General features: G+C 46.3%; 1 protein-coding gene across 1 annotated transcript in view; it reads right to left on the reverse strand.

Moving 5' to 3' along the window:
* IL1RL2 (interleukin 1 receptor like 2) overlaps window positions 1-12,677 on the reverse strand; it is a 50,471-nt gene that overhangs the window by 11,903 nt on the left and 25,891 nt on the right. The window contains exons 9-10 of the mRNA XM_039914601.1: window positions 9,914-10,056; window positions 431-574 (exon numbers count right to left, since the gene is read on the reverse strand). Of these exons, the coding sequence (XP_039770535.1) occupies window positions 431-574; window positions 9,914-10,056 (287 nt within the window). The remainder of the gene's footprint in view (window positions 1-430; window positions 575-9,913; window positions 10,057-12,677) is intronic.

Below are 12,677 nucleotides of genomic sequence, written 5' to 3' on the forward strand. Positions count from 1 at the left end.
AAGTGGAAGAACTAATTCTTTGACAATAAGTCCATTGTGTTACTGGGTCTGATTTGCTTTTATCACAACTGCCCCAGTGCTTGGCACATTGTAAACACTTAAATACCATTCATTCAATCATATTTATTGAGCACTTACTGTGGGCAGAGCACTATACTAAGCACTTGGGAGAGTACAATATAACAATAAAACAGACATTCCCTGCTCACCACAAGCTTCCAACCTAGACTGAGGGGGAGGGGGACAGACAATATAAAAAAAAGTACAACTATATAGATTAGTACTTGTGGGGCTGGGGGTGGGGGGAAGAACAAAGGGGGCAAGTCACTTACCTTAATAATACCACTATATACCATTATACCACTATATACCATAATACCACTACTATCATTATGGAGAAGAATAAAGTTCACAGGGGCACGCAACATACCTTCTTTACTCACAATAGTTTGAAAGATGCTCCGATACCACAGTACAATGTCAATCTTAAAGATTTTATAGATGAACGAGAAGGCCACCACCATAAACACCATCCCAAAGAGTCCGCCTATCATGTATCCCTGTAAATCTGGAGCTGCGTAAGACAAAGAAAGAATGACATACCAAAGTTGATGCTTTTATTAAATTTGGACAAATTCAAGGAAAACATATAGACCCTTGAAGTCTGTAGACTGTTAAAGATACTCTGAAAGTTGATTGTTTTTTGTACATTTTAATGGAAATGCTGAAGACCCAAGATAGCCAAAAAGAGAAGAAATGATGGAGGGTGGGCCATAGCAGAAGGTGCATGCCAAATTTGGGCATCTTCAGCTTCTTCCCCAGTAGCTCATAACCATTAGGCAGAGAGTAGCCTTTTACTTTCTCTAGCCAGCTACCCTCTCCTCCTCCACCTACCAGGCTGGCTGCCTGGGGTATGCTCCAAACCATGAGGGCAAACACCAAAACCAGTGCCATGTCTCCACTCCACAGAAGAGCCTAAGCTGCTATTAAGATGAACATTTCCAAGCACCTCTGTCATTTCACCATGGTGGGAAGAGAACAAAAGTGAGGTGGAAGAGAGCCTATCACCAGCAACCCAGGACTAGTCCACTCTACAGTTATAATACCAACTTGTAGAACACTCACTGCTCATCCTTCAGAGGATCTCAAGGGCACTTGCACTTTTCATTAAACATTTCTAAGATGATTAGGGCAGATATATTATCCTTCCCAATTTATAGATGGGGAAACAGACACAGAGAAGGTGTGCATTGTGCCCAGGCCCACAGGATAAATCAAAGAAAGTCACTGACGGGACCACAATAGCAACCCAGTATCTCTGTGACTAAATCCTCTGTTCCTCTCACTTCCTCCTCTCCCCATTACCAGCCCACCCAATACACACGTTTGAACAGCATCTTTGGAAATGGAGTACTCACAAAATGCATTTTAATAATATGTACCATGAGCCTTCAGTAAATCCTGTAGGAGGGAAGGACTAAACCAATAGCCTGAGAGAAGAGCCTCCTGATTAGAAAAATTTTCACCCTTGTGACAAGCTGCCCATGCTAAGGAATAGAGTAGTTGAAAGACAAAAATAAATCATTATATTTGCATTGGCAGTCAGTTGCTATTCCTCGCTACACAGCTATAGCATGTCCTTGTGGAAAGAACACAAACCTGGGAGTCAGAGGACCAGGGTTCTAATCTGGGCTCTGCCTCTTGGCTGCTGTGTGACCATGGACAAGCCATCTAACTTCTCTGTGCCTCAGTTTCCCCATTTGTAAAATGGGTCTTAAGTACCTGTTCTCTCTCTACTTAGACTGTGAGTCCCATGTCCAGTAGAGACTGTGTCCAGCCTAATTATCTTCAGATTACCACCCCAGGTTTAGCACACAGTAAGGACAAATACCATACTAGTCATCACTCATTATCTTGAGATAAAAGCCTCACCTCCATTCAATACCCAAGTAATTCAATTCCCTCTGTGTGTCTGTCTGGCTAGGGAGTTGACCAGTCAGCATTACCAAAATTCATCCTTAACTAGTGACATTTGGTTCCTACAAGACTCCAAACATCCTTCTCTCCCATCTAGAAATCTGTCAGAGATGACCTCGAAATTCCAGGACAGACTTCACAGTCACAATTAATTTTATGCCTTGTCTCTTCCAACATTCTAAAATAAATGATGAATTTACATTTTTAGATACGATACAAAGTATTTTATGAAACTAGTGTACATTCAAAAATGCAGACATGAAATAATTTAGGGAATACCATTACTGGTAAAACCAATTGTCTCTTCAGCTAATATCCTATTTCAGACAGTGGGAATAGAATATTTGGAAGAATAGTGGTGTCTGCCTTCCTTACATCCATTTGACAGTTTTAAATTAAAGCAATAAATCATATTTATTGAATGCTAAGGGCAGAGCATTGTACTAAAGTCATTCATTCAATAGTATTTATTGAGCGCTTACTATGTGCAGAGCACTGTACTAAGCGCTTGGGATGAACAAGTCGGCAACAGATAGAGACAGTCCCTGCCGTTTGACGGGCTTACAGTCTAATCGGGGGAGACGGACAGACAAGAACAATGGCACTAAACAGCGTCAAGGGGAAGAACATCTCGTAAAAACAATGGCAACTAAATAGAATCAAGGCGATGTACAATTCATTAACAAAATAAATAGGGTAACGAAAATATATACAGTTGAGCGGACAAGTACAGTGCTGTGGGGATGGGAAGGGAGAGGTGGAGGAGCAGAGGGAAAAGGGGAAAATGAGGGTTTAGCTGCGGAGAGGTAAAGGGGGGATGGCAGAGGGAGTAGAGGGGGACGAGGAGCTCAGTCTGGGAACGCCTCTTGGAGGAGGTGATTTTTAAGTAGAGTTTTGAAGAGGGAAAGAGAATCGGTTTGGCGGAGGTGAGGAGGGAGGGCGTTCCAGGACCGCGGGAGGACGTGACCCAGGGGTCGACGGCGGGATAGGCGAGACCGAGGGACGGTGAGGAGGTGGGCGGCAGAGGAGCGGAGCGTGCGGGGTGGGCGGTAGAAAGAGAGAAGGGAGGAGAGGTAGGAAGGGGCAAGGTGATGGAGAGCCTTGAAGCCTAGAGTGAGGAGTTTTTGTTTGGAGCGGAGGTTGATAGGCAACCACTGGAGTTGTTTAAGAAGGGGAGTAACATGCCCAGATCGTTTCTGCAGGAAGATGAGCCGGGCAGCGGAGTGAAGAATAGACCGGAGTGGGGCGAGAGAGGAGGAAGGGAGGTCAGAGAGAAGGCTGACACAGTAGTCTAGCCGGGATATAACGAGAGCCCGTAATAGTAAGGTAGCCATTTGGGTGGAGAGGAAAGGGCGGATCTTGGCGATATTGTAGAGGTGAAACCGGCAGGTCTTGGTAACGGATAGGATGTGTGGGGTGAACGAGAGGGACGAGTCAAGGATGACACTGAGATTGCGGGCCTGTGGGACGGGAAGGATGGTCATGCCATCCACGGTGATAGAGAAGTCTGGGAGAGGACCGGCTTTGGGAGGGAAGATGAGGAGCTCAGTCTTGCTCATGTTGAGTTTTAGGTGGCGGGCCCACATCCAGGTGGAGACGTCCCGGAGGCAGGAGGAGATGCGAGCCTGAAGGGAGGGGCAGAGGACGGGGCGGAGATGTAGATCTGCGTGTCATCTGCGTAGAGATGGTAGTCAAAGCCGTGAGAGCGAATGAGTTCACCGAGGGAGTGAGTGTAAATGGAGAACAGAAGAGGGCCAAGAACTGACCCTTGAGGAACTCCAACAGTTAAAGGATGGGAGGGGGAGGAGGCTCCAGCGTAAGAGACCGAGAATGATCAGCCAGAGAGGTAAGAGGAGAACCAGAAGAGGACAGAGTCCGTGAAGCCAAGGTGAGATAAGGTATGGAGGAGGAGGGGATGGTCGACAGTGTCAAAGGCAGCAGAGAGGTCAAGGAGGATCAGAATGGAGTAGGAGCCATTGGATTTGGCAAGAAGGAGGTCATGGGTGACCTTAGAGAGAGCAGTCTCGGTAGAGTGGAGGGGACGGAAGCCAGATTGGAGGGGGTCTAGGAGAGAATGGGAGTTAAGGAATTCTAGGCATCGATTGTAGACGACTCGTTCTAGGATTTTGGAAAGGAAGGGTAGTAGGGAGATAGGACGATAACTGGAGGGGGAAGTGGGGTCAAGAGTGGGTTTTTTTAGGATGGGGGAGACGTGGGCATGTTTGAAGGCAGAGGGGAAGGAGCCCTTGGAGATTGAGTGGTTAAAAATAGAAGTTAAGGAAGGGAGGAGGGCAGGGGCGATGGTTTTAAGAAGGTGAGAGGGAATGGGGTCCGAGGCGCAGGTGGAGGGGGTGGCACTTGCGAGGAGGGAGGAGATCTCCTCTGAGGATACTGCAGGGAAGGATGGGAAAGTAGGGGAGGAGGTTGGTGCGGGGGAGGGGAGAGGCGGAGGGGTGACTTTGGGGAGCTCAGACCTGATCGTGTTGATTTTTGTGAGGAAATAGGTGGCCAGATCATTGGGGGTGAGAGATGGGGGAGGGGGAGGAACAGGGGGCCTAAGGAGAGAGTTAAAGGTCCGGAACAATCGGTGAGGGTGACGGGCATGGGTGTCGATGAGGGAGGAGAAGAAGCTTTGCCTGGAGGAGGAGAGGGCAGAGTTAAGGCAGGAAAGGATAAATTTGAAGTGTGTGAGGTCGGCTTGGTGCTTGGACTTTCACCAGCAGCGCTCAGCAGCTCGAGCATAGGAGCGTAGGAGGCGGACGGAGGAGGTGATCCAGGGCTGTGGGTTAGTGGAGCGAGAGCGGCGGAGGGAAAGGGGGCCGAGAGAGTCGAGATGAGTAGAGAGGGTGGAGTTGAGAGCGGAGACCCGCTCGTCGAGAGTGGGAAGAGAGGACAGGGCGGCAAGGTGAGGAGAGACGCTATTGGAAAGACGGATGGGATCGAGAGAGCGGAGGTCTCTGTGGGGCAGTAGCGAAGATTTGCAGGGGGAGGGAGTGTGAGAGATGAGGCAGGTGAGAAGGTTATGGTCAGAGAGAGGGATTTCAGAGTTGGTGAGGGAGGAGATAGTGCAGCGGTAGGAGATGACGAGATCGAGGGTGTGACCAAGTCGGTGAGTGGGCGCGGTATGGTGGAGGAGGAGGTCGGCAGAGTCGAGGAGGGATAGCAGGCGGGCGGCAGAGGAGTCGTCGGGTACATCCGTATGGATGTTGAAGTCTCCAAGGATCAGAGTGGGCAGAGAGAAGGAGAGAAGGAAGGTGAGAAAGGGGTCAAGGTGGTTGAAGAAGTCGGAGGTGGGACCGGGAGGGCGGTAGATGACGGCGACAAGTAACTGGAGTGGGTGGTAGAGGCGAATGATATGAGCTTCGAAGGAGGGGAAGGAGAGGGAGGGGGGAGGAGGGATAGTGTGGAAGCGGCAACGGGGCGAGAGGAGGAAGCCGACGCTTCCTCCCTTACCGGTGAGTCTGGGGGAGTGGGAGAAGGAGAGGCCTCCGCCGGAGAGAGCGGCGGCGGAGACCGTGTCTTCGGGAGAGAGCCACGTTTCCGAAAGGGCGAGGAGGAGGAGAGAGCGGGAGAGGAAAAGGTCATGGATGAAAGGTAGCTTGCCTGTAATAGAGCGGGGGTTCCAGAGGCCACACTTGAAAGTAGCTGTGGGTGCAGGGGGAGGAGGGGGGGAAGGGCGGGGGGAGGGGAGGGTTTGGATGGGAAGGAGGTGGCGGGGCCCTGGACGAGGAGAGGGGGATGAGGGGTGGCGGTGGGACAAGAGGACTGGGATGGGGCATGGGTGGGGAAGAGAGAAGGGGGGAGGGGGTGAAGAGGGGGTTTGGTGGGGGGAAGAGTAGGGGGAGGGGGAAGAGGGGTAGCGCTGGTAAAGTGGGGTTCTAGGGTGGGAGAGAGGAGGGGGGGAGGAGATAGAGGAGAGAGCGGGAAAGAGCTGAGCAAGAGAGGGGAAGGGGAAGGGGAGGATAGGAAGGGGCGGGAGGGGGGAGGGGGGGAGGAGGGACATGGCGAGGCCAGAGAGGTGGGAGGCAGCACTGACAACAATAAACAGTAATAAACGAAATCGGTAATATAGCAACATGATACAATATGATACAATACAGTAGTGCTAATATAGCAAATCTTGAGAGACAGTATAACAGAGTTGTTATATTCCCTGTCCAAGTGAAAGGTCTCCTATTTCTACAGCTTTGCCATTTGATCTATATTATAACCACTTAACCACTCATCTATGCCACCTAGGTTACTGCATCAGCCTCCTTGCTGACCTCCCAACCTCCTGTCTCTCCCTGGTCCAGTCCATAGTTCACTCTACTGTCTGGATCATCTTTCTATAGAAATGTTCAGGACATGTCACCCACCTCTTCAAATATCCCCAGTGGTTGCCCATCCACTTCTGTGTCAAACAGAAACTCTTCACCATTGGCTTTAAAGTACTCCATTACCTTGAACCCTTCTACCTCATCTTGCTTCTCTCCTTCTACAACCCCACCCATATACTTTGCTTCTCTACTCCTAACCTTCTCACTGTGCCCCTATTTCATCTGTCTCACCACCAACTCCTAGCCCTGGAACACAATCCCTCCTCATATCCAACAGACAATTATTCTCCCCACCATTAAAGGCTATTGAAGGCACATAACCTCCAAAAGACCTTATCAGACCAAACTCCACTTCTCCTCATATCCCTATCCCTTCTGCATCTGACTTGCTCTCTTTGCTCTTCGTCCTCACTCCCTGCCCCATAGCACTTATGTATATATTTGTAATTTTATTAATTTGTATTGATGCCTGTCTCGTCCCCCCTATAATAATAATAATGGCAATTGTTAAGTGCTTACTATGTGCCAAGCACTGTTTTAAGCACTGAAGTAGATACAAGGTAATCAGGTTGTCCCATGTGGGGCTTGCAGTCTTAATCCCTATTTTACAGATAAGGTAACTGAGGGACAGCAGAAGGGAAGTGACTTGCCTAAAGTCACACAGCTGATAAGTGGCGGGACTGGGATTAGAAGCCACAACCTCTGACTCCCAAGCCCAGGCTCTTTCCACTAAGCCACGCTGCTTCTCTAGAGTATGAGCTGCTGTGGGCAGGGAATCTCACTGTTAATTGTTGTGTTGTACTTTCCCAAGAGCTTAGTACAGTACCATGCACACGGTAGGCGCTTAAGTGAGTGAATGAATTAATTAATTAATTTTCCCTCTTTGCCCTAAACTTTCCCTCAAGTAACTCACTTGGGAGCTTCCGCTCCCAGAGGAATCTAAACTTCCTTTAAGCTAATAATATTTCTGGTTTACACAATTTCCTGTGGTAACAATTTCCATATGCTTATCAACCATCGCATTCCGTAGCTTAGGGGAAAGAGCATGGGCTTGGGAGTCAGAGGTCGTGGGTTCTAATCCCAACTCTGCCACTGAGCAGCTGTGTGACTTTGGGCAAGTCACTTCACTTCTCTGGGCCTCAGTGACCTCATCTGTAAAATGGGGATGAAGACTGTGAGCCCCAAGTGGGACATCCCAATAACCTTGTATCTATCCCAGGGCTTAGAACAGTGTTTGGCAAATAGTAAGCCCTTAGCAAATACCAACATTATTATTATCATCATTTACTTCTATTTACTTTGAATCTATTATCCTCAATGGGCATCCCTTCAATCTAGTGGAAAATCCAATGTTTGCCTGGTACACACCTTTCAGGATTTTGTCGACTTCAAAAATTCTCAGAAAATAGGAAGGGTGGAGAGAGCAGTAACAGCAGGAACAAGACCAGTGAGAGGGAATTTAGGGGAAGCAGCATGGTATAGTGGAAAGAGCATGGACTGTGAGTGAGAGAACCTGGGTTCTAATCCCAACTCTGCTGTGTGATCTTAAGCAAGTCACAACTTCTCTATGCCTCAGTTTCCTCATCTGTAAAGTAAGGACTAAATCACACTCCCTCCTAAACTGTGAGCCCCATATGGGACAGGGACTCTGTCGAACCTGGTTAACTTTGTATTCATCCCATTGCATAAAACACTGCTTGACACATAGTAAATGGTTAATGAATATCATTAAAAAATGATGACTAGTAACTTTGACAGAATGAGAGAAAGAACACATAATTGTGGGTGTGTACACAACTACAACATTGAGAAGATTAAAAAGCTCAAGAAAGGGAATAATTAGGGTCATGACATTACACTTTCTAGAGTCCAGTGTTTCTCTCTATGCTCTGCAATGGTTTGAGAAATATCTTTCGTATTTCTGTTGACCTAAATTCATATCAATTAAAATTCCAAAAATCAAAATCAGCCTGTTCCCAGATGTTTGCCTTTCAATGAATCCTAAACTGAGGAGAACCTCAAGAAAGTACCAGGTCCCATTCACGATCCACAGGTCTATTCTTTCATAAAGATCTCCAAAAATGCTCCCCTTCTTAAAAACCTCCAGTGGTTGCCTATCAACCTCCGCACGAAACAAAACCTTCTCACTCTAGGCTTCAAGGCTCTCCATCACCTTGCCTGTTCCTACCTCTCCACCCTTCTTTCTACTGCCCACCCCGTAGGCTCCGCTCCTCTGCCTCCCACCTCCTCACCGTCCCCCGTTCTCGCCTATCCCGCCATCGACCCCTAGGCCACGTCCTCCCGCGGTCCTGGAATGTCCTCCCTCCTCACCTCCGCCAAACCAATTCTCTTCCCCCTTTTCAAATCCCTACTTAAAGCTCACCTCCTCCAAGAGGCCTTCCCAGACTGAGCTCCCCTTTTCCCTCTGCTCCCTCTACCCCCCCCTTCACCTCTCCGCAGCTAAACCCTCTTCTCCCCCCTTTCCCTCTGCTCCTCCCCCTCTCCCGTCCCATCCCCTCAGCATTGTACTCGTCTGCTCAACTGTATATATCTTCATTACCCTATTTATTTTGTTAATGAGATGTACATCACCTTGATTCTATTTATTTGCTATTGTTTTAATGAGATGTTCTTCCCTTGATTCTTTTTATTGCCACTGTTCTTGTCTGTCTCCCCCAATTAGACTGTAAGCCCCTCAAAGGGCAGGGACTGTCTCTTATCTGTTACCGATTTGTACATTCCAAGCTCTTAGTACAGTGCTCTGCACATAGTAAGTGCTCAATAAATACTATTGAATGAATAAGCACTTAAATACCAACATCATTATTATTATTATTATTATTAATCCCAGTTCCTCCACCTGTCTATTGTGTGATCTTGGGCATGTCAGTCATTTAACTTCTCTGTGCTTCAGTTACTCATCTGTAAAATGGGGATTAATTCTGTGAGCCCCACATAAGACATGAACTGTGTACAACTTGATGTACAACTATGTACCTGACACATAGTAAGCGCTTAAACAAATACTATTTAAAAAAAGTTTTCACACTTGATGATTGTTTTAAAATCATCTTGTCATCACCTCTTCTATCTCAGCCCAAACATACCCTTAATTTCTTTAATGTTTTTTCTGACAACTTAATTTGCATCCCTTAATTTGTGGCTTTCTTCTGGACCCTCTCCAGTTTCTTCATATCCATTTAAAAACGTGAACAAAATAGCACTATATGACACACCACCATCCTAATTTTAGTCCTAACTTCTATTTTCTTCAGGTAATAGCCTTTTAATATAAATAATAATAATAATGGTACTTTTTAAGTGCTTACTATGTCACAAGCACTGTTCTAAGCACCAGGGTAGGTACAAGGTAATCAGGTTGTCCCACCTGGGGCTCACAGTCTTAATCCCCATTTTACAGATGAAGTAACTGAGGCACAAAGAAGTGAAGCGACTTGCCCAAAGTCACACAGCTGACAAGTGGAGGAGCTGGGATCAGAACCCACGACTTCTGACTCCTAAACCCGTGCTCTTGCCACTAAGTCACGCTTTTTCAATAAACACCTTATTGCAAAACACATTCCAAACTGAATAGGTTAAGCATTTGAATTCCTTACCTGGAGGTCTTAATATAATGTACGCTGCAGCTATTCCAGACAAATGACAGACAAATGGATGGTCATAATCTTCACTTCTCACTTCAGTAAAACTGAGATTCACTGTATAAAGGCAATACTTCTTACCCTGTGAAGATTTTGTTCTGAGGAAGGAGAGAGAAAATTATTGAGATAATATACACTCTTCCCACCTTGAAAGCCTTATTAAAATCCTATCTCCTCCAAGAGGGCTTCCCCAGCGAAGCCTTAATTCCCCCTAATCCCTCTCCCCTCAGTGTCGCCCTCGCATTTTAAATACTTGAGATTCACCCCACCCTCAGCATTTATATATAATTACGTATTTAAAATAAAAAATGTCTGTGTCCCCCTCTAAGCTATGAATGACTTGTGGGCAGGGAACATCAACTCTATTGTTTTCTTTGAAGTGCTTAATACGGTGCTCTTTGCATTGAAAACACTCAATAAATATGATTGAGTGATGTGGGTATGGGGTTATGAGTTCCCATACATACGCTTAAAGAACAAGGACAGTTCTCCCAAACCCAAGGCAGCAATCCCCACCAGACTCAATTTAAGGATGGAGAATTACTCTATGTACCCCATGTGGTTGGAAACAAGATTCAGGAAGCTGTCATGGTCACAGCACAGGATTCAGAGGCAGGAGACTAGTGTTCTGGCCATGACTCTGCCATGACCTTTGGCAAGTGACAACTTCTCTGTGTCCAGTTTACTTATTTGCAAAATGGGGATAAAATATCTGTCCTCCCTCTTAGACTGTGAGCTTCGTGTGGGATAGGGACAGTGTCTTATTTTATTATCCCGTTGCTATTATTAATAATGGTATCTGTTAAGCACGTATTATGTTCCAAGCACTGCACAAGGCACTGGGGTAATTCAAGATAAGCAGATCCCACATGAGGTTCACAATCTATGCAGGAGGCAGAACAGACATCGAATCCCCACTTTGCAGATGAGGTAACTGAAGCACAGAGAAGTTAAGTGACTTTATTTAAATTAAGGTCACACTTCAGACAAGTGGCAGAGCTGAGATTAGAACCCAGGTCCTGACTCCCAGATCTGTCCTCTTCCCAACAGGCCACACTGCTTCTACTACCCCGCTAAGCAGTATTATGCTAGGCATATATTAAGCACTAAATATTATCACTGTTCTATAAAGCTAGGCCTTGCCCTCTGCAAAAATGAATAAAACTACTACAGCTCTCCTGATCCTCCTTATAAGCCCATAAACATAACTAATTTCAAGCCAAACTGTGGAGGACAGAAAGTAAAGTCAGCTGGATGGATGGAGAACCCTGGAAGTTTGCCAAGAAGAGCAGGAAGAATCATGTCAATAGGTCTGCAATAAATGTAAGGACAGTCAAGAAAGCAACACTAATAAAATACTCTAATAACAGAGCCCTGAATAAGCTCAGGGAATTCCCTTAAGGATTCTGAATGTAGGGAAAGTCAGGGTTTGGAGGAACTGACTAGGAAGAGAGTTCCATGCTGTGGGAAAAGCATGAATAATGGGGTAGAGACAACAGAGTTGGGAGGAAAGTTCTATTAGAAAGTCAGCTTGGAAGGGACAAAATGCAGGGTGAAGGGTGCTTAATGTGGAGAGAAACTGGATCCTTTATAAGTTTGGGGGTAGGCAAGTCTCAAAATTGTGCACATTTGGGTTACTTTGTTATTGGTCTCTGAACCCTCTTCTGAGTCTCTGGGAACCCCACCACCATCTCTCTTACACACACACACACACACAAGCAAAACGGCTGGATTCTAATCTGCTGTGTCTTCCATATGACCTCAGGCAAGTCACTCACTTCTCTCTGCCCCAATTAACTCATCTGTAAAATTGAGGTTGAGACTGTGAGCCCCATGTGGGACACAATCTGATTGGACAGAGTATGATTAGCTTGTATCTACCCCACCACTTAGTACAATGCCTGGCACAAAGTAAGTTTTAAATACCATTTTAAATAAATATATATACATGTATTTAAATATATATTTATATATTATATATATACTCACACACAGGGACAGAACCTGAGGATTTTGTGAGAACTGTGATGTGTTCCAAAAGGCCCTCTTCTCCCACATTTCTCCAAATTCCCAACTCCTGACTACACTGGCTGCGCAGGAAACTGGCCAACAAAGCAGAAGGAGAAACTCTGGTTCAAGCAGCATCCCTTTTTCCTTCAGGTTTCCCTTAGCAAGAAGAGGGCAAACCCCAAGGTCATCAGCTGGGAGAAGAACCTCAGGACACTAGGATTTCTCCACTAGAGCAGCAGGGGCAGAAAGGTTTGGACCTGCATCGATGTGAGCCATTTCATCTGGTCACCCTAGGTGTGGCTTTGTTTCAAAGTAAAGGTAGGAGAGCAGGTACGATATTGGAGTAGCTGAAGCCCCATTGTTTTACAATAATCTCCCAAAGCAATAGTAGTTCAGTGGCAGTAATAGTAGTAGTGATTGCACTTACTGGGAGGAAAGAGAGTGGAAAGAAATAAGTGGAAAGAAGGAATAATAAAACAGAGGATTTCACTCAGGTTCAGGTCTAATTTGAACTAATCAGGACACTCACCCAAAGAAGTTGGGGGAGGGAAACAAGTGGGCTTTCACCTTTCTTCTCTGTGGCTTCTGCTATTTGAAGGCTCTAGTAGCAGAGTCAGCACAGTTATGAAAGGAGACTTTTCTAGCTTTATCCACAACATGAGAAATAATGTTGGTCCCCAGAACACCATCAATGACAAATCCAATGGTA

The sequence above is a fragment of the Ornithorhynchus anatinus genome, chromosome 2 (genome assembly GCF_004115215.2).
Source record: "Ornithorhynchus anatinus isolate Pmale09 chromosome 2, mOrnAna1.pri.v4, whole genome shotgun sequence".
NCBI lineage: Eukaryota > Metazoa > Chordata > Mammalia > Monotremata > Ornithorhynchidae > Ornithorhynchus > Ornithorhynchus anatinus.